Source organism: Glandiceps talaboti, chromosome 7 (genome assembly GCF_964340395.1).
Source record: "Glandiceps talaboti chromosome 7, keGlaTala1.1, whole genome shotgun sequence".
NCBI lineage: Eukaryota > Metazoa > Hemichordata > Enteropneusta > Spengelidae > Glandiceps > Glandiceps talaboti.
This window is the reverse complement of record NC_135555.1, coordinates 11265253-11288930: the sequence shown is the minus strand read 5'-3', so window position 1 is coordinate 11288930 and position 23678 is coordinate 11265253. Positions and strand designations below refer to the sequence as shown.

General features: G+C 35.8%; 2 protein-coding genes across 2 annotated transcripts in view; both read right to left on the bottom strand.

Moving 5' to 3' along the window:
* LOC144437929 (lamin-B1-like) overlaps positions 1-1098 on the bottom strand; it is a 25513-nt gene extending 24415 nt beyond the window's left edge. Inside the window, exon 1 of the mRNA XM_078126963.1 lies at positions 965-1098. The gene's annotated coding sequence lies outside the window, so the exon portion shown is untranslated. The remainder of the gene's footprint in view (positions 1-964) is intronic.
* A 4144-nt stretch (positions 1099-5242) lies between these two features.
* On the bottom strand, positions 5243-19917 carry LOC144438197 (chloride channel protein C-like). The gene is made up of 16 exons (XM_078127240.1): positions 19914-19917; positions 19265-19593; positions 18385-18514; positions 17566-17646; positions 16769-16944; positions 16179-16271; positions 15398-15641; positions 14374-14568; positions 13769-13854; positions 13249-13388; positions 10040-10211; positions 9404-9575; positions 8357-8526; positions 7312-7588; positions 6351-6440; positions 5243-5520 (listed from the first exon to the last, which is right to left on the bottom strand). The coding sequence occupies exons 2-16, from the start codon at positions 19588-19590 to the stop codon at positions 5275-5277; spliced, it is 2598 nt and encodes an 865-aa protein (XP_077983366.1). The 5' UTR covers positions 19591-19593; positions 19914-19917; the 3' UTR covers positions 5243-5274.
* Between the last annotated feature and the right edge of the window lie 3761 nt (positions 19918-23678).

The window sequence follows — 23678 nt, the reverse complement described above, 5'->3', positions numbered from 1 at the left end:
ACACTGTGAAGATTTATAACCACCTCACCGACTGATTTTAAACCCACCACGTAAATCTGACTGTTGTATCTGTGTGTTTCATGGCGAAAATTGACATCTAAGTTGACTCAAAAACGTCGGAACATAGTCGTTGGGTAAATCTCTCTCGACCAACGTTTATGGTCAAAACAACAGTCTCCATTGACCGTTTCGTTATCTTTGAAAGTAGTTTATAAGTAAGGTTTAGAATTATATTTTTTCCACTCAAATACATTCAGCCGTGAGCTATTCATTTACACTTCGCTGTGTTGTGTTGTGTTGTGTTGTGTTGTGTTGTGTTGTGTTGTGTTGTGTTGTGTTGTGTTGTGTAAATGATTCACGTGAATTGGAAAGAAAGTGTGCGATTTTAAATTCTGACAGGGAATTAAACACAGAGCCGTGTACATTTTGTAAACCAAAATTTTTGTTGGGGACTTAACACGTCCACATTATAAGGGGCGAGTCCAGTGCCTTGTAAAGATGGCTATTTCCTCCCCAAGACCTTACACAAAATTACTCACCCCCAACCCCATGGCCATCCTCTGTCATTGCAAATATGTAATCAAAAATGTTATTGCCCCCCCAAAATAGTGACAACTCCCAACCAACCCAGTATGATTTGTGTCCAATCTTTAGCGCACTGTAAGATTATTATTTTTCCAGGTACTTGCGCAGCAAACAATTGCCAGTATTCTTTTACCAGTGTAAATGTCATAGTAATATTACGACCTGTCGAGATAGTTTACAACTAGAACTTAAGAATCACTATACTATCGTACTAACACATAAAACTCTATCGGTCAGTTTGAAATATTAAAACCTTGAGTAAACTGCCGGTTGTAGATGCTAACCAAAAACCAAGGTGTTTTTTTTCAGGGGTTTGCTGCCTCACAATATCATCCGGGTTGATAAATGATGAAATTTTGCTAAAAGCAATGGCACTTACCAAATGAAATCACTTAGTATATTTTCTGGACTTTCAAAGAAACTCGAAGCAGTTCCAGTTGGGATTGTCTTGAAGAATCGAAGTTGCCAGGATTTACATCAACTCGTCACTTCACAGAAGGCAAGCTTTTTAAGTTGCACACTGTCAAGTATATCAATCCGGGATATTTATATATTTATCACTGTGTGTACGTTTATTTGATTATGGCTGTCATGGTGAGCAAGACTGTCATAAGATTTGCATCGTATAGCCGGTGTAGCGCTGTTTGTTTATTTGCTGTCACTGACGACACCAATAGAGCATTACATCATGGTCCAGCGCGCCCGCAACTTGTCTTTTATTTCTGCCCTCATTTTACTATGCTTATGAATATTAATGAACATCAGTAAAAAATTGTGTTAGTTCTGTAACTATATCTATCTGTTGTTGTGAACTATTAAAAGACACCGTGTTATCACTTTTATATATATACATATATATATATATATATATATATATATATATATATATATATATATATATATATATATATATAATCTGTGACTGAGTTTTGAGTCGAAATGTTGGACAAATGATTGTATTGTTCAATTTTGTATCATTTTTGAGAATTATTAGAGATAATAGTGTTTTGAACAGACCACCCCTGCAAGGGCCAAGGTACACCTGTAGTAACAACAATATTTATTGACACCTTTATCATGTTTTGTTGTACTACCACAGGGGCTTGAAATTGGGCATATTTGTTTACAAATAGTTGTAACATACGCATTTGACTGTCGTTACGGGCGTGGTCTTGTTGCTAGGTATTTTTTGCATACACTTTTTTAATGTTCACTTGCCTAAGAATCCTTGTTACCTTTGTAAATTTCACCATCGTTTGGGTGTTACTATGGGCGTGGTCATGGTTGCTATGGATATTTGCATACATCTTTTGAATGTTTACTCACTTACCTACCAGATGATGTTGTTATTTTAGCAAAATATACTGGCATCTGGTTGTTCAAAGTGTGTCAAAATGTTTCCAACAAAATCTGCAGAGTAACACTTTTATAAACATCTCAACAAGTTTCAGTCTCATTGACCAAGAACTTTTTGAAATATAAGGTTTTGACCAAAATTCACATTTTTTGTACATCTAATTTGCATATCGCTGATGAGATCATTATATTTCTTCATCTATGCATCCCCATTCAACCCAGTCTGCTCAGTAATTTTGGAATTAAATTTTTGACCAAAAAGACACATCTTTAGCCTTAATTTGCATATTACTGAAGGAATCATGAACAAATCCTAATCTACACACCCTAAGCACGATACCATCAAATTTAAGACCAATCTCCTAAATAATTTTTGAATTTAAGATTTTTGACCAAAAATGATATTATTTTACCCAAATCACACACCAGTGTACGATAATTTTGATTTGAACAAATCCCAAACTAGACACCAAAGGTAATATACCCATCAAATATCATAGCATTTGGTCCAGCGGTTTTGACTTTAAGTTGTTTACACACACACACAAGCACGCAAGCACAGACAGACAGTCAGACAGACAGACAGACAGACTGACACTTACCGATGCTTATAGCACTACTGAACCTTATCAGTTCAGTTGTGCTAAAAAATAGTGTGTTTCGATCCGATAACCCTACTGACCCTAGTGTACACCCGCCAGCCCTACACAAAAAGGTAAAATGGTAACTATTTATTTCTATTTCAATGTACAGCTTCATGACTTTGCCTCATCTTTGGTCACTTTTAAGAAAAAAAATATTTAATAGAGAAATTAGGCTATAACAGTACAATTGCACTCTGCTTAGAGTGTTCGTCAACTTAACTATAGTTGTCTTCATTTACTTCTTTTACACCCATCAAACTCTCATGGAAATATTGTGACCGACGAGTATCTTATCTTGGGGTCGCAGTAATAAAAATTTAAAGAAAAATAACATAACAATTCCGACCTACCTACCTATTTTTAATTTTGCTGCACAACTGAAAAGATGTACTTATTGCACTGACATTAAAATTAATTATACTAGTTAAAATATATAATACTAGATGGTGAAATTAGCATACACGAGCGCGAACGAGGTCATTATGTGTGGTATATATGTATAGTTCACCTTGCAAACGATGTATACAGCATGAAATGTAGCTTCTGCCTGTCTCCCCCCCCCTCTCTTCTCTCTCCTCTCTCTCTCTCTCTCTCTCTCTCTCTCTCTCTCTCTCTCTCTCTCTCTCTCTCTCTCTCTCTCTCTCTCTCTCTCTCTCTCTCTCTCTCTCCTATTGAAAACCTTGCACATGCATTTGATAAATTACTGATTCTTTTAAATATGTAAATTACAGTTTATTTCAGAGTCTATGCACAGTCTCGCTAACGCAAAGGTGAAATTGCATTTATATTTCGAATACTTTGAAGGATCTTGACAAGTAATAAAAAGTACACACTTGCAGAGAAAAGTCTACAAAATGTACAATATTCGTACCAGTCTCTCTGAAGATAGGATAATGCACTTTTACCTGGGAACCAACTTGTTTGAAAATCAAACTAGCTTCTAAATTTTGCCAAATCAAAGCTTGTTACTGGTGTTTTTGAAATGATCACAGATATTTGTTGGTTCATCATTTTGTTGAAAGGAAATAAATTGTCAGTCTATTATTATCCTATAGAGTTTTCACCATGCAGTATCTGGTGGTCATTTACGAGTAAAATATTGATAAAGCTTAAGATTCTTGAGAAAAAATGTTGCATGCGGTGACTCCTGTTGTCCTGGTGTTTACACCATTGAAGGGAAACATAACTCCTGGAAATAAAGGAATTTCATGTTTTTACATTTTACATTTTAGGTTCTGGAGAATCATTTCATGATTTCGTGTCACATAATTATCACTTGGTTGCCAAGAAACACAAAATTGAACCTTTTTTTATCACCTCTATTGTTCTTTCAGTAATACACTGCTGCATCATGGGTGTTATCAGCATGAATATTAATTAGCTGAGCAATGCATATTCATGACTACGTGAAGGAATAAAGCACTTGTGATTCATGATTATTCATTGTTCATCTAATCAATATGTATGCCTGCCCCCCCCCCCAAAAAAAAAAAACCAAAAAAACAAAACAAAACAACAAAAAAAAAAAAAAAAAAAAAACACGAGGCAACAGTGTAACAATGGCAGGACAACAGAGGTGAATAAGAGTTTAAATTTGGTATTTCTTGCCAACTGGGCAAAAATTCAGTGATGTGAAATCATGAAATGAATCTCCTGCCCCAATGTTTATGAAAATACGTGTGTTTCCTAGAGTGGCATTCTTCATAAAGCCACTTGTTGGTGATACTTTTCAGGGTAACAAAAATTCAAATATTCTTCCTAATAAATCAGAAAGTAATGGATTGTTATTCCTCAATATTTTTCTTCATTCAGCCAAGGAAAATACAAGTCGCCTAAGGGGGCTTTGTCACTAATGCTAGACTTAGGTCATGAGTATTTTCTAGCTGATTCAAGAAAAATGTTGGAGAATAACATAATTATACCAGTGCCAGTAATATGAAAGAAAAATCGGAGAAAGTAATGGTAATTTTGAATGTTTTGACTCATATTTCGAACACAGCAGGACCAGTGACATAGACACATGCTGTTGTGTCATAGATGTGTGTTGTAGTGACGTAGAGAAACCATGGTATAAATTCCATATTTTGTTGTTCAACTTGGCTCGTGCAACTTGGCTTGTGCATGGTATAAATGACCACATACTCATGGATGAATAATCTAACTCACTTGTTCTGCTTTCTTGACAAATATGACCTTTAAACCCTGTAGTTATGACAAGATTTTTATGTAAATGGAAACACATACCCCAGACAAGTTATCTACTTAAAAAAAACCCCAGACTTGTGTTCCTCATCAATAGGTCAGAAATGTTACCCTATGGAAGTAAATGAATAATAGAGATGTTCCTATGATAGCCTCAATATGTGTACAGTACCAATGTCATGTATGTACATTTGTACTTGTGTGTATGAGTGTGTCAGTACCTGTATACATGACCAATCTATGTATGTATAAAATATAGAGAATATTTAAATGTTATTATTCTTAGTCTGAATGTATTGAAATCTGCAAAACAAGAGTATGGTCCAGTCAACATTGTAAGAAGAGATATTCTTAATATTCTTCCCCTAAAAACGCTGCACATCATGATCAGGGCACACTGTCAGTTTTCCCTTATCTCCTTGTCTATATGCAGCCACATTGCAAGTCAGGGCACACTCAGTCTGTCAATTTTCCAAAGTCTCTTTGTCTATGCATCCATGGCAGACATTTCTACTGTTGGTTGACTTAATTGTCGATTTTCTGAGATCAATTCGGCAAGTGTTTCTTCTAATTTGAATCCCATTAGATCTTTCCGCGTTAAGAAACCAACCACCTGGTTGTGACGATCCACCACAGTGAGATGTCTCAGTCCCAATGTACGATAAATAATGTAAGTACGATGAAGTGAGAAGTTGTCCTGAACACATGGAGCTGATTGGTTATAATAAGGAGCCTGCAAGACAAAGTCATGACATTTATTGTTACATTCTGATATCAAAGGGAGAGGATACCTTGTAAATTCACTATGGCTGTTGAAAGACATAAAATGTATTGGTTTCACTCACTTTCATGATCACTTGTCAGTATGGAGCCACCATAATCTCAATTTGGGCAGAAGTGACCTATGGGCCTTGCTAGGCAACTTCCATTGAACATGTTGTCGACATGTTGAACATTGTTATGTTATTGTAATGATATAATGATACAAGTTGTCAAAAATATGTTCCCTAGGCTAGCAATACCCGTAGGTCACTATGTCTGCATCAATACTAACTCTGCACTAATAAGTGAAACCGAATAAACCACATATATTTCATCTCATTTAACATCCAAGTTTAATTAAATAATAAGAATTCACAAGTATTTGTCCCCTTTAAGTTGTGTAATAATGTTAGTTTTCAAAATAATTAAAATGTTTCTATATGGTGAATCTAATTCAGGCTATGTGTGAATATTATCAACTTTAGCCTTAACCAAAGGACAAGGAAATCCTATCATTTTAAACAAGGCTTCAACTATAATTGTACTGTGATGCACTTCCGATGAAAGTGTCTTTTCCGAATGGCCCTCTTCACGACCAAAGTAATAATTTTTTTGTTTAACCTAAATATAGCATATCAAAACACCTCTTCCAAGTAGCAACCCTAGTGGCCAAATTATGCAATCTTGGGGGTGGGGTGGGGGTGGGGGGTTGGCAATCCTTTCATGCAAAGTGTCTGGAACTTCAATAACTGGACTACTGAAACTACTAATCTGAGAATGACAAAACAATGCAAACCTTACCAAATTGACATAAAGTTCTTGATACTTGGGATCTGTACAAATTCTGTCTAAAACTTCACCCATATCAGCTGGTATCTTGTCAACAATAATCTGTGTAGGAAAAACATATATATAAGTAAAAGTCATCCTGTGAAAAGGTGTCCCTATCTTTCCAAAAAAAGTTGTTAAATAATTGATTGTTAAATAATATGTGCCTCGGAAATAAAATTCTTACACTGTGTTCAAGAAAACTCAAAACTATACTAAGTTAAAATCAAGAAAAGCATCAAGGGGTCACCATACAATTTTTTTAAAAATGTGACGACAAAATTAAACCATTTCGGAATTCAACATGGCCACTGAATACTGTGTTCAACAGACTGTTCATTTCCATGAAAATAAGACAGAAACCCTAAATTGTCTTTTCATATTTAAAGAGGACCTGGCACAAGCTTGTGTATGGAAAAAGTTTGGAGATAGTTCAAGAACTTTTGATTTTCGAGGAAATTGGTCCTTGAAGTGAATTCTACCTTTAATTTATCTGAAGTACTATCTTTGTTATGTGCAATATGTCAAAATTACTTGATAAATCATAACATGCATTGTGGTAGCCTTATTTAATTTTCTGCTTTTGTATGACCTGGCCTTGAATTTGACCAAAATGAGAACAATAAATGTATATTATATAAGAAAATATACTAAGTCATTGAAAGTAAGATGGTGACAACAAAAATGTTTTTCTGGATGAAAATAGTTATTTTTTGTTGAAATTTGGGAGGTTTAATGAGCCAAATGTAGTCTTCTGACTTGCACTGGTATTGGTTAAAGGCATCTGGACTATTAATTACTATATGATTATGAACTGAAAATATCACCAACATCTACACGTCCTTTTTTTGTCATATTTTCTGTTTCATTTTAACCAACGAACCAACACAATGATTTTATGAAAAAAAAGGGTCACCCTTATATCATAAGATACCTGTTGATATTCTAGTGGGGTCACATCAGGTGTGTCATCACTAGGTTCTTGAGCACTTTCAAATAAATCTTCGCTTTTCAACAGAACACATAATTCTGTCCTTGTGATCAAACCAAGGAACCGGTTGCCACCATTTTCATCACTTTTGACGACTGGAAAGCCACCATGTACTGTGTCTTTCAATAAATGTGCAAGATTATACGCTGTCTCTCTGGGATGTACAACTAACACTGGGGAAACCATAGCATCTTTGGCTAAGTGGAGTTCCAAATTAACACTGTATGGGGTAGCAAACAAGATAAAAGATTAAAAGAAAGTGTGGATATTAAATTCCATTGCCACAAAAACAGTCAACCTAACATATAAATATTATTCGTGTACATAAAATATCACTTTTTATACCTTGTGTAGGCCAGGTAATAGGTATTCAATAACTATGTATGCAAGCTACCAGACAACTGTCAGTTACTGATTGACATACAGTGTACTTTGTGGCAGAAAGGGAAACTAGATCATTAAAGGGGAGGGGAAACATGATCACTGTTACCCACAAATGGGTGTATTTCATCTCCTTCTTGGGGCAATAAAGTTATGAATTCACTATCAAAATATATGATATGATACAACCCATTGAAAAAAAATACAGGACTGGTGTGTTTGCTTGCTTGTGCTATTAAAGCAAGAATGGGACAAGTTTTATGCAAAACATACAAGATAATTTAGTGGTGGTAACTTATCAAAGTATAAATACCACTATATTTTGATAGAATACTCCTACAGATTATAAGAATAAAGTCTGACTGTTTCAGTTACATTATAACTTCCACATATATAAACGAACTGATAAAAGTGTCACCTGAACCTACATCAAAGGCACTCGCTGTTGTTTTTGCATAAGTTATGTTGTTGTTTCTACCTAATTCTGTCTTTGCGTGAAGTATTTCCATGGCTCACTTCATTTTGAGACAAATGCACTAGTTTAGTTTTTGCAGATTGCAACATAACTTCATTTGATATAGATAAACCGACGATTAATTTGACTTACGCTTTGTGTTGGTCATCATAAATAACAGGTTCATGGTCCAGGAAAGGAATGCACTTGAACTCTAAGATGGAGTGATAGATTGGATGAGTAAAGAAATCACCAACCCACTTTGAAACTACTATGGCCACCATAATTGGCAACAGAAACTGAATGTCATTTGTAATCTCCATCTGAAATCAGAGAAAACAAATTGTTGAAAATTGACTTCATTTATTATAAACACTTTGCGACTGTAAAATGCATTTAATTTATTTTAAAAGTGCATTACTTTGGATATTTTGAGAAACAATAACAACTTTTATCCAACAGTATTTATAATTAGTATTTCAGAACATGTATTAACACTTCATAACACTATAATCCATTCAAGGGTGGGAAATAAAGACATTTTTAAAAAACTTTGGCTTCTGGAGGTGAGTCTCAGCATGATTTTATGACACTTATATTATGAATATTTGCTGAGAAAGATGAATTGAAACTGGTTCCTGATTGTCATTGTTCAGTGGCAGTCCTAGTCTTGCTGCTAGACGTTCGGGCTTTCTTCCGATACGATAAGCGAACGAAGTTTGCAGTGAGACCTTGGATGTTCCATCCTCGATAGCGATGTTCGGTCGTGTGTCTTATTGTATCGGAAGAACATCCGAGGTCTACTGAGCAGCTAGACTATGGCAGTCCTTGCTATGGACATGCATTGCCTGATTGGAGTCTGCAGACATGTTTCTGTGAAATTGCCGAGAAACTCACTTTGATACTTGTTCCTAATTCACTGTTCAGTCTAGGTCTTTGCTATGGACACATATTGTCTCAAGGGAGTCAGCAGTCATGAATATGTTGAAGTGAAACAATCTATTTGAATTGGGTGCAAAGTGTAATAAGCACTTAGGGGGTCATGTAGTACATGCCTCATCAAATGTAATGAGCACTTAGGGGGTCATGTAGTACATGCCTCATCAAATGTTCTCTTGTAAATCTTTTCATTTTACATGAATGAAGAGAAACCAAAACAAGCAAAGGAAGGTCAAAGTTCAAAGTTCATATCACTCATACCATGATAACAGTGAGTGACATGGTTAATCTTGACACTCCGCCAAAGAATGACGCTGCACCAATCAATGCCATAGCACCAGGATCCATCCAAGCCCAATATTCGTCTGTTTGTACACCAAACAAGGAAATCATCACTACACCAATGATGCGGCCATACAATGCACCAATCAAACTGATCAAAATAAACAGAAGAAACCTTTACAAGAAACTGTTTACCCTATCAAACTAATGAAAATAAGCACAATGGACCTTTACATTAAATAATGCCCCCATCAAACTAATGAAAATAAGCGAAGCCAAGACGTTATATTAAACAGCAACACATTCACACAGATCTACTAAGCACAAAAGACATTTACATTAAGATTGATCAAACTATGTAATATGTATGATAGTGTTTTTGTGCACATGTGCACACATGCATGCTTGTGAGTGTGCGAGTGTGTGTATACTTACGCAAGTCATATATGTACCAGTAGGTAGGTAGGTAAGCAGGTAAGTAAGTGGGTAGGTATGCATGCATGCATATATTCATGATGCATGCAATCACTGTGTGTCTGTCTGTCTGTCTGTCTGTCTGTCTGTCTGTCTAGTCCATGCAGTAATTACTCTGTATTTATTGATTGTCTGACTTACAGCATGGGTACTACTAATCCTGTAGACATTGCAGTACCAGCTGTCCAGCAAGCTAACGGATAGTAGACTACCAACATAGTACACAGTGAGGCATAACCAAATTCCAAATGTGTTTCTCTTGAGAACAAATGACCTATTGCTTCCTCTCCAGTTACAAACATCAGAGTTGCCACTATAAATAAACAAAAATTAAAGAATTCACATCAGCAAATGTCCATCAAAAGAACCAAATATTCTGTTATTTTTAAATCTCTCCGTTGAATCTGAACTGATATCTGCAATGTTCATAAATGTAATGTGCCATTCTCAGAAATGATAAATACTAGTATCTTGTATTAGAGTACTGATAACACTGGAATGTGTTAAGTGTCTGTTGGAAATTTACACCAACTTGTACGAGTTAATTCTTCTTAAGAACACACATCGTTATTTGAAAAGATTCAATATTTGCTATTTATTTTGCATGTATTACCATATAGCTCATTTCAGAACTTGGGGCAAAATGATAAAGACTGTAGTGTGACATTAGGGTTAGGGATTTTAGATCACAATATAAAGTTAATAAAATTGTTGTTGAGAGGCTTTACTCTCTAGGGTGAAATTGTTATCACATTGAAGGCAGGGCACGGTATATGTCTTGTGTGCCTATGTTTATAGATCATGGAAAAGTTTCTTATAACGATAAAGGCACACTGGCAATAGTTCTTGTCGACATTATAAAATGTATTGGAATACATACATTATAAAAGAGTTAGTATAAGTCAGTGTATGTAGTGTAACATTAGAGTGTTTATGGAGTCATGATGGGTGAATGGTTAGCGTGACCGGCTTGGAATCTACAGGTTGCAGGTTCGAGCCCCGTCGCTGCCTGCTGTTTGTTTCTGAGTGGCTAAAGTCCTTGGGCAAGATTTGAACCACGACTGTGCCTCAGTCAACCCAGCTGTATAACTGGGGACCTGGTAAGATGTAGGTTGCAATGTGAAGGCTTTAATCCTATGCGCTTAAATGGCTGCAATGGATTGTATGCTCCCCGGGGAGTTGAGGAAGACTAAAGGGCCGTTGTGCTGTTCTGATCCGAGCCAGGGGTAATAATTGTAAAGCGCTTTGAGCACGGAGTGGGAAAGCGCTATATAAGAAACCAACATTATTATTATTATTATTATGCTGCAAAAGAAAAATGTTACTAATTATGTATGGAAGTAGCTAGATTGCAAGATACATCATGTTGTTTAGCCGTATTAGTACACTGCCTCGCTTCTCAAGCTGATAGCGTGACATGGCATGTTGTATCTTGACAGTCCAGTATGGAAGTTGTAAATGTTAGAAGTGCAACTGTTTCTGCCTATACTGTCTACAGTTCAAAGCTGATAAGGAAATAACTCAAAGTGGCATACTCTGTAACCAAGATCCACTTTTCAACTGATCTTAGTACACAATAAGGACACATATTATAACTTATTTTGAAGAAAATCTGGGTCAATTCAGGGAGCTAAAACGTTGTTAAATATGCATCAAGAGAAATGAAAAACAAGAGACACTCACTGCAGTATTTTTTATGATATATTGATAACAAAAATATCATATTTATTTGACACACATATCTGATGAGAGATGTAAAATGATCAAGCCCCATGGCACGGGTATGTGACTGCAAGTGTGGCATACTCAAAGTATTTGCATGAGTGTACTTCACTTTCTCTGTGGCCATACTTTCATTAGCATAGTGAGTGAAAGTGCAGCAGAAAACACTGCAAGCGCAAGTGCAAATACCCCTGAGTACCCACACTGGAACTCATGCAGCACAGGGTTCTGTTATTATCACATATATTTATTCGAAACAGCAAACTGCAGTAAAAATTAATCTATGCAAAAACTTGATTCCATGCACTCATTTGCATATCATTTGCATATGTGTATGTAATAATGTTTTTGATATTGCCCTGCAGTGCAAATACCACTAGTATGCATGTGCACTCTAGTGCCAAGTAATCACAGGTACATAATTTATGTAATAATAATTTCTAGAAATGATTCAACATATTTAATATAATATCATAAAGATACTTCAATATGACACAAAAGTAACCCTGACCATAAAAGTTACACAATGTGCCCCTGTATATATTAAATGCTTTGAGTGTTACTATAAGTGGTTAGTGAAATGCTCTGAACAATTCTGTTGATGCCACTTGTTCTTGGTTTACTAGCCATTGAATAATTGGAAACTCAATGGAAATCAAAGCTGATATCAAGTTAGCTTATAAAGCGGGAAAGTGGAAAAAAAAACAAGTTGAGTAACAAACAAGTATGCGCCTAGGAAATAGAAGTTTTATACTTTCGCTGTTACTTTGTTCTACAAAACTCCAATCCATTCTCAATCAAAATCAAGAAGCTTAGTGTTAGTGTTACAAATAATGCAATAATCTCTACCTAGCAAATAATAAGGATGACAAGATAGAGGTTTTATAATTTAGTTAAAAAATGTCACACTTCTAAGATTTAATAGATTTACATATGTTAGGTGACGATGGTATAAAATCTTTGTTTTGATGTTCCACTGTATAGATACTATACTTACATCTACTGTATTTACAGTATAATGAATTACCTCGACGTATCAACATGGATGAATTCCCTGGACCTGATATACAATGATATGTCATGTACACTATGATATAATATGCAACAGTCAGTTATGAACTATGAAACATATACACAATGAACATTGAACTAAACACATTGAACAGCTGGAAAACTTGGGTTCAGGAACACCTTCAAAATTAGGAATGTATGATGTCACTTTCACAACGTCCTTTGTTGGGAAAAGCATGGTGGATTTCAATTCATCTCAATATGCCTTTTTCACTGAACTTCAAAGTCCCAAAATGTTTATATGCTTGGCATTACTTCAAAAATTCATTGAACCCCCAACAATCAGTCTGATTCTGTGATTGGGTTGGTTCAACTCAATACATAACACCTACCATCTTAATTTACCATGACGGTTATCCCCCATTAACCGTTCAAGTGCTACAAACCTGACTTGGTGAGCAAGCAAGATGGGTATAATAAACATTGTTTAAATGTGAAACCCCAATTGCTTGGTTAATGGCTTCATCAAGTAATGCATATTGTTTTAAATATCACAAAAAGGTTGATTGGCCAATCAGAATAACAAACCAGGTGTACACCTTAATTTGAATACTTACATTCATTAAAAGTTAGATTGGACCACATAGAAGTCTCGTTTTCAAATATGATGCCTGGTGGACAGCTGTAAACTCGGACAGTTGGTTCTGGTTGTATTTCTGTAGGAGTTGATATGCAGCTTGGACTATAGCCCCTCGGTCTGTTCAGGAATGTTTCGAAGTGAAAAAAGGTGAAGTAATTCTTGAATACAGCAAATATAATGAGAATATTACATGATAATTATGATAATAATAATTACTAGATTCATCCTTCACGTAACAACCACATCCTAACAGGTGCATATTTTGGTAAGTATCCACTGTATGTATCACAAGTATGCTTCAAGTCTGGCGAGAGGAATTTGTGACTTTCCATTGGTGTGTTACACTGGGCAACATTTTACCCACAACTCTCTCTCTGACTTTTACGCTTGGCAATTAAAATATTGTACAGTGCAGTCTGCTAGTCACTAGTAAGGTTTGCTATGATGAGATGAACAAAATCTTGATTTTAGTAAGTAAAATAAAACTGACTACTCACGCTTGTTTTTCACCCTGAGTATAACATGTAAAGGGACTGCATGGAAAGGCAGCTGGCAAGAAGACGGACAGAGTTGCAAATAAAATCTGTAAAAGTCAAAATATATCTCTTGGTGAAAAAGGGATCTTAGTCAATAGTTGTATAAAGGAAGCACTATATTGAAGTCCTATCACATATTTGGATGGACTATTTTTTCTGAATGTTTTGACTGGATAGAAATGCAACTTAATTTTGCTATGAAACACTGGGAAAGGATGATTGTTTTTGACAAACACGATTAGTACCCAACTATAGTGGTCCTCACTTTTGGTCCAATAGCTGCCTACAAACAGTACACCTAGTGGCCAAAATATACAAATCTTTTGTCTTTCTGATAACTGGAATATATTTTAGGGTGCATTTGATGTTGCACAATCATGATTTTGATTAATCTGACATCATTTTTGGAAACAAGGTTGTAAAGAAAACACACAAAATCATGATTGCGATCAATAAATAATGATTATGATTGTGCAAATTGAATGTGCCCCGATGCTTCTTTTCAGACTTGAGTGGTGAAAATGCTACCAACTAGCTTCAAAGATTGAACTGTATTTTATACTCACAATAATTATACAAGGTTCAATCCACCTGGCTATATTTTGGATCCAAGACTGTGATAACTTTCTCATAACCAGTCTTCTCAACCTTGCAAGTTTTAGGTTGATAAATACAAACAGCGCCCCCAAGAGGCCACCCATGATACCCAAAACAACAGTGGGAATAAACAGTAAAATGTTTACATCCAACCCTTTTCTGACCTGAAAAACAAAAAAAATGCTACACTCAGCAAAATAGTTTCAGACGTCAGTTTACAGTAAATATTTTGGCAAGGAAAGGAAATTATCAGGATAAATTCATTAGATGGGAACAAATATTGTTCATACAAATCTATTACATCATATTTTGAAAAAATAAATAAATAAATAAATAAATAAGGAAATGCACACATGAAAGTACTTCTTTAAAAAGAAAAGAAAATGAAATGATAATTTAATATAAACAAATACAATATACATATGTTAAAGCTAATTCTGTGAAAACATAATCATTCATTGTACACTTGTTATAAAATATATATGGGGGTGTTTTTTTTGGCAGCTTCAGTAAGTACATAAAATCTATGTACCCCAGTCATTTTACCAGGTTTCCTATCAGTATTTTTGTTGCGTGTGGTAAGGGTGTAAAATCAAATCTACCCAGGGTTTCCCACTAACTTTACCTGGGTTTCAAAACAATATTATGGTGCAATATAGGAAATTATGTCAGTTTCACCTGCTTTATCCCTCTCTGTTTATACTGAGGTTCCCAAACCTTATCAATCACAATGATTACCATGGATACGGTTGGTTATTGTGTTACACTGTCAATAAAAATAGTGTTTTGAATTTTATACTACTTGATTGATTGATTGATTGATTGATTGATTGGTTGAGTGATTGGTTAGTTGATTGATTGATTGATTGGTTGGTTGGTTGTTTGGCTCTGTGGTTGAGTGAGTGAGCAATTGATTGATAGATTGGTTGGTTGATTGAATGATTGATCTAGTGATTGATAAATTGATTGATTGAATGATAATTGATGAATTACCTGAAACATGATATTTTTCTCGGCACTAAACATGCCAAAGTTTCCAGTGTAATGAAACGCAGTGAATGCCGAGTCAAACAGATCAGTTGTAAACGTTGAAATAATACAACAGAAAAAAGTCATCCATGACAGTTTCAGATTCCAAAATGACGACACCTCTTCCATGGAAAATAACAATCCACCAACCGGAGCACCAAAGGCTGACGCTACTCCTGCAGCAGCTCCAGCCGAGATAAAATTACGCCTGTAATAGTAAATAAACAGAGGTACATACAATTTCTAGTTTTGAGCTCTAGCTCAGATATAAAATTTCCTACAGTTAGCAAAAAAAAAAGAAAAGAATTCTGCCAATGGGAAATCTAAGATTTGGCTGACATATTCATAAATTTCATTTTTTTTTTCAGAATGCAAAATGATAATTGAGATTTTCTCTGATTTTTCAAGGACCTTTACCAGCACTGGAACTTTGGTAATTTATGATGGGCCCTGTGACTAATCTATCATATACATAAGTATTCAAATCATTGCAAAATACAATATTTAAATATTTCTGTCCAACCCCTTTCAAAGCATCACTTCTCAGTCCCCCTTCACACAAACCACTTTCACAAAATCTGATCAGCTCTCTGGTCCACTACAACCAACCCCTTTCAGACCTTCCCTTCTCTGGAAAGTATCCTCTCTGGCCCCTTTAACAAACCCCTTTCCGAGCATCATGCTCTTTCCCCCGTCAGACCTATATTATCAAAAGTCTGATAATTATACCTGGATGATGACTTACCTATCTTCAGAGTTTCTGAATCTGGTAAAATAGGGTAAATTGAACCCCAATGTTTCAGATTTAAACTGACTAAGACCTGCTCCAACCAATGCTCTGTAAGACAGAAAATAACATGACAATTAATAACAAAAAATATGGAAAGGTCTATTCAAAGCTGGCTACAAAACTACAGAGATATCTATTCAAAGATGGCTACAAAATCATAGAGATCTATTAAAAGAAAGTATCAAAATATTGGATTGGTCTATTCAAAGATGGCAGTAAATTACGGAACGGTCTATACAAAGATGGAAATTATGGAAAGGTCTATACAAAGATGATTGGAAATTATAGAAAGATCTATTCAAAGAAGGCTGTCACTATGGGAAGGTCTATTCAAAGATGGCTACTATTATGGAAAGGTCTATTCAAAGATGGCTGCTATTACAGAAAGGTCTATTCAAAGATGGCTGCTATTTATTTATTGAAAGGTCTATTCAATGATGGCTGCTTTTCAAAGATGACCATCCAATAAACTAGGTTTATCAAATTATCAATAAGAAATCTCCTATGCAAAGTTGTCTACAAGTCTTTGAAGAATATTGACATACCCAATATGTATCATAGGTCCTTCAGGTCCTACTGGCATACCACTACCAACAGCACAAATACACGACCAAACCTTGACCAGTAAAGTTTTCACATTAAATATATTTCGTACGAGTGTTCCGTTTAAGTAGCCAATTAGTTCCGGAATACCTGACCCGGAAGCCGATGGTCGGAGATACTACAAAATAGAATAGACAATGATACTTACAGTAACCATCAAATAAGAGAATTTCTACTGCTATTAATGAGAAAATGTGCCTTGGAGACCAATTTCTTTGAAAATCGGAGTAACTTAAATCACCCAAAACACCCCATAATGAAAGCTTGTTCTTGGTACTCTACAAATTATAACAGAAGTTTTTATTTGGATTTTAAATGTTCAAGGTTTTAAATTTGTGGACTTTATCAAACCTTTTAAATCAAAATTAAATAAACAGAAATCCCTTCCCTGGTTTGGTTCTTCCAAAATTACTTAATCACTTTACACCAATAAACAATATTTTAATTTTATTTTGTTTCACTATGCGTTTATCAAGCCTTACTAAGGTTACCCCCCCCCCCCCAAAAAAAAAAAATAAAATAAAATAAAATAAAATAAAATAAAATAAAATAAAATAAAATAAAAATTATTAGAAAAAATCAGATTTTACACTACTACCTACCCACCCCTAAACTCTATGAGAACCCTAGCAAAATAATAACAATGACTGATGGAATCTATATTGATTGAATAACATATTAAACTACATATGGTATTATGTAGTGATGGGCTGAGGCTCATCATTTTATATCAACTTACAACAACAGGCAATGAAGCAGCCAATACAAAAAGAAGACTGTAACCAAGAACAAAACCCCAGGCTATCAACGTCTCTCCACCCTGAAAAATAATCAGAAATAATTATGTATGTATATATATATGATAGTACTCTCTAGTGCAAATATGCCTGAAATCTATTATCATGGTCATCACTATACAGAACCCTAAATAATTTGATATTGAACATTTAATGAATAAAACATCTATTCATTATTTCAGTCATCAGTATTGAATTGATATCATTCAGGTTTTCAGCTGAAAGTCTACCAATTGAATGATAAATTTTGATGCTTTCTATTTTTTTCCACTGGTTATTTTGTCAGCCATGTTGTCATTTGTTTTCTCACAAACTCTCCATTCATCCATTAGCACTGAGTCTCTATCTCTATCTCTCACTGACTGACTCACTTATCTACTTATTATGCTTAACCAGTGTTTTGGCTAAAACTTGCACAAATGTTCATACAACGTACTATAGTATAATTCAAGTGGGGTACCCTGGTGATATCAATGGGGAACACACATTTCCACCTAGTAGTAGGAATACTAGTATTTTCCCTTGATAAAAAAAAAATGATAAATTAACTAATTCAACCAACCCACAAATTCACTCACGAATCAATCAATGAACCAACCAACCAACCAACCAACCAACCAAACCACTAACTAGCCCATCAATCAATAAAATATGTCAAGAATATGCTGTATAAATTTGAATATTAAGTAATTAACTAATTTGTAAATTTCTAGTGGTCAGCTTCTTCTTTTTTCTGAAAGACTTGTATGTATCTTGTTTACCTGAATATAGTCCTCTGCTTTGTCCCACTTGAAATCAGCAATGACATCGATAAATTGATGCATTAGAAAACCTATCATTCCTACAGTGAAACCAATTAATCCCATCATTACCCATCTATCCCAGTCTAACCTGTGTGGAAAAAGGGATAAATGTTTTCAATAGAGGTTACAATGTGAATGTTTTAATCCTATGTGTTTATAGTTGCTACAATGTATCGTATGCTTCCCTGGGAGTTGAGGAAGTATAAAGGGTTACTGTGCTGCTATAGGTTCATACCAGGGGTAAAAATAATTGTAAAAGTGTTTTGAGCACAGTGTGGGAAAGCATTGTACAAAAAAATAACATTATTATTACTGAAGTTAACTTTTTTATGGCAATAATATAACACAAAAAACATCATATCAAATCTGTACAATCATCTGTCCCTCAATTACTGTAATGTCACCATGCACAAATATGTAGTAGGGAAGTGAGATGAATTTTGAGTATAGACAGATAGGATATGACAGTGATTACTTTGTTTACTCAGTTCATACATTATATAAATCACTTCCCTATGGCATACTATAACAGACCATTCATACACACATTTTGCACTTTATTGTGTTACAGAGACTCTAGCAAGCAGAAAAACATAATCAAGTTGTTTCAATAAAATTTTAAAAATTCAAAATAAATATCAAGTAGTATATAATTCGATCTAATTCAAAATGTAAACAACATTTTGCTAATAAATTTATGAATTTCTTTAACTAAACTGTTGCAATATGTATCTGAATGTTAATTCAAACAAAGTGAGTGTTTTCCAAGTTGATATTGAGTATTGAGACTTGTTTGAAATATTTTTCACGTCCGTCCTATAGAATTTCAGAAACTCACCTAGCCGGCTGCTTCCTCAGCCAATTTTTATAAGCTTGGCTATGTGGTGGCAAGTAGTCCAAACTCTCATACGTCGCCAAAATATTCCGCTCTGCTTTCGTATATCTGTGATTCACGTATGCACTTTCATAATCCCGCCCCTTGGTAAAGAATCCAGTAGGTTCGTCTGATTCTGTGGTAGTAACACTTGCGGCGTCTTCTTGCGGATGACCATGTCTGGATCCTGGTCGATAACGTAAACTCTTTTCTGGGTTGCCGCCGCCACTACTAACACGGTCACCACTGCCGTTTTCAAGTTGATCCAAATCTCCCTCGTTGTTCGCCATTGTCTGCATGATTTGAAGTTCAATAGCAGGGGTGTCACAGTGGTTATTACAATTCATTAAAAAATGAGGAAGTGAACAACAATCAACATGTAAAAAAACTAAGTTTACTATGGATATAAAGATCCTGGGTAAACATGGGTAACGCCTCCTTGCGAGTGAATCGGAGGTCAAAGTCGAAGGATAATCTATCTGTATCATTTGTAGGTTATCTAACAATGTCAACAGATCCAACCGTGACAGACAAACAGGTAATTAATATGCCCAGGAATATATTTGTTAATTAAAAAAAAATAATAAAGGAAAGTTCTACAATGCTTTATTACCTCCGGATATTGAACCAAGGGCTTCGCTGCTACATCTGACTCCGAGTTCGAGTCGTCTGGCGTCGAATCCATGTACTTTGTCAATGGGAACATTTGCCCATGCTGTAACACATCATCAAAAGCTTTTTTCTTTGTATGCGAACGAACAGAACTAGGTTGATATACGAGGAGCAATCACAACTAATCAGTCTACCAGTTTCACTTCCCCAAGTATCGATATCATGATCACTCAAGTCGCCATTTTCTAGGTCATAGGGCATGGAAAGTTTTATCGTGTAGTACGCCCTCTTCAGAATAATCGATGATATACTTCGTTTTCAGAAATTAAATAACGCCATCGTTCTCACATAATCAACAATATAATTGTCTTCGGTGGAGGAGGGGTTAATTAACGCGTCAGGGAGGGCGGTACTTCGGTAGACAACTTGTCCGTGTAACATCGAAAGTACTCTCGGTGATGTACACTGGAGTAAATCTAACATTGGAGCGGTGTAACTTTCGAAGCACTTCACCTACAGCGGTACATTGATGTACAATATACTGTTACATTAGCGTATATTAAACTCAACCCCAGTGTTACATCGGAGTATGTACACTCGCGTAACTCTGACGAGTCTGCATACGCTGTACCTGCAGAAGAGGCATGCAGCAGACCATCAGTGGAGATCTTCACCGTTGTACCACTAGATGAGAAATCAGTGTTACATTAGCGTAACTCACCTCCAGCAGTACGTCGAGGGGGGGGGGGGATTTGCGTGTGTATCTTACCACTGGTGTGTGATTCAGGTCAAATAATATCATCTTTGGTCAAAAAACTTAATTTCAAAAACAAAAAGCCAGGGCTGCGTTGTTTATCTTTCCACCAGTGTATATTATACTTATACCCGACAAGTTCACAAGATAGCAGGATTAGTCGCTCTCACCGTACCCTTGGTATAGACTCACTCTGGGAATGCAAAAACATGCGGAAAATATCGATTTATTTGTAAATATTTTTGTAAGGTTAGTAGATTCAAAATATTTTTATTTTTGAAATGACACAGTGATGTATCCACTTATGATAAACTTTTATATAACAGAAACTTTAAATTATCACTTCATCGAAAAAAAGTAGTTGTCTGTGATCAATGCAAATTTGGACAACATCGCATGATGGTTGCACGCTTTAGGTGTTCAGCACATTGAATTGGCTTCAAATTGAATTGGGGAGGAGAAATAATGTAGACCGTGATGATAGGATATGTAGTCTCTGTGAGGTCGAGGACGAATTTTAATTTTTCTATTAATTATAAAATGTAAATTTTTTAATCAATAAGTACATTCCACATTACTTTTACTCTGAGGCTCTCCATCCCATCCTACACAAATTTCATAAAAATCATGCGTTCTGAAGACAGTAGTCCCGTCTAGACGTAGGTCGTCCTACTGAGGTAGGATAGGTTTGTGTCTACACTCACGAAGGTTATGTCGTAGATGTCACGCGTTCCCTCCTGACTCCGTCCTGACAGTACTATAATAGGACGAAGTCAGGTGACTCCGTCCTGACAGTACATAGGACGAAGTCAGGAGGGTTTCAGGAAATATCTCGAAGGTGTCCTGAGTCAGGACGGTTTCAGGACAGGTTTGGGACGCGTTTTCGTCTACACGGGCTTCAAACTACCCGGTCCTGCCTCAGGTAGGATTTTTAGTGCCGTGTAGATGGGGCTAGTGATACAATCCAAAAACCCATCACAGTGCAGCCAATTTGTTTTAGTTTTGAACGTACTCCTTATGTCAATTTAGTTAGTGCTGCTCCTTTACTGAGGAGTTCAGATCTATGAACTAAAGCCAGTAAGGAAGACATCGGAATTTTCCCCAGATGTGCACTAGATAATGTGTCGGGTACAGGTTTCCAGGTTACTTTAGTCTGGTTTTTCCTGCGTGGTCTTATGTACAGTGAGAAGGGGTTGTAGGGCTCAGTTTTTGTTGTTGAAATGTTTCTTTTTCGTTTAGTTGTTTTTGCGAATTTCACTGTTGTGTTTGTTTAAAACATATCTAGTTGAAATTATTTGAAAGAATGTTTATCATACATAACACTTTATAATATTTGACAATAAATTAATATTAATAATAATAATAATAATAATAACAACAACAATAAATAAAGTAGACTTATATAGAGAGAGTTGGTGGCGCAGATTACAAGGCCGGCCTGCACTCATGTCACAGCTTGGCGACCTACCAATAAGTTTAATAGTGTGTTTATTTGCTTTGATTGGGTTGTGAAGCATATATAGGAGAGGTACGTATACAGAATAACACAATTGGGAGTGACACAAAGTTGCGGGCGCGCTGGACCATGATATAGTGCTCTATTGGGACGTGTCGTCAATGACAACAAATAAACAAACAGTTACACCGCTACACGGTGTTCATCTTACTAGACAGCCTTGCGCACTATGACAGCTCCAATGAAAGAAACCTACACACAGTCATAAATATAGAGATATCCCGGATTGATATACTTGGCAGTGTGCAACTTAAAAAGCTTGCCTTCTCTGAAGTGGCAAAGTCAATTGATGCCCATTTTAGCCACTTCTTCAAGACTGTGCCAATTCCAACAGGAGCTGCTTCAAGTTTTGTGAAAGTCCGGAAAATACTAAGTGATTTTTTGGTGAGTGATTGCTTTAGCAAAATACCATCTGTTATAGCTAAAATGATGTAGGCTTTGTGTTTCACTCATGTAACATGACATTTAATACACACCCTCAGACAACTTCTAATGCGAATGAAACAATTACCCAGGTGCCATATACAGTGGGGATGTAGAAGTAGTCAAGTTGAAATGTTGATTGTAAACGATTGAATCTATTAAAATCATCAAGTCCACGACGTGTAATGTTTTCATTAGAAGCCTGTTTTTACTGCAGTTTGACTGAATGAATAGCAATGCTTATAAGTGTTCAATGTGGCTGGGCAAATGAACCTGTTGTGTTTATTGAGTCTATGTTATTGTTAATCTAGATAGAGTTGAAATGTGTGTATCTTTGTTTCAAAAACGTAATGTCCCATGAAACACTAAGCCAACAATTCAAGCCAACATCGTTTTAGCTATATCAACCTGGGTGATATTGTGAGGCAGCAAACTCCTGAGAAAAGCCACCTTGATTTTTGGTTAACATCTACAGCCGACAGTTTACCCAGGTTCACAACAGGTCGTAATATAACAATATAATTGACACTGGTAAAAGAATATTGGCAAATGTTAACTGCGCATGTACGGGGGAAAATTACACCACTGAGACCGTGACTGAATAACCTTATAGCGTGCCAAGAGACTGGACATAAATCATACTGGGGTGGGGGTGTATTTGTCACTATTTTTGTGCAATGGCATTTTTGATCACATATTTCCAATGACAGAGGATGATGGGTTGGGGTGGGGTTGGGGGTCAGTAATATTGAGTAAGGTCTTGGGGAGGAAATACCAATCTTTGCCAGGCACTGGACTTCATAAAAAATACCACTCCCACCCTATATAATGTGTGTTAAACTAGTCCCTAACAAAAATGTTGGTTTACAAAATGTACACGGCTCTGTGTTTAATTTCCTGTGAGAATTTAAAATCACACACCTTCTTTCCAATTCACCTGAATCGTTTCAACACAACACAATGCATGCGTTATTTACCATCGAAGACTTTGTGTAAATGAATGGCCCGCAGCTGAAAACAATATAAGACTAAAGCCGACTTTCAAAGAGAAACGGTCAATGGAGACCTGCGTT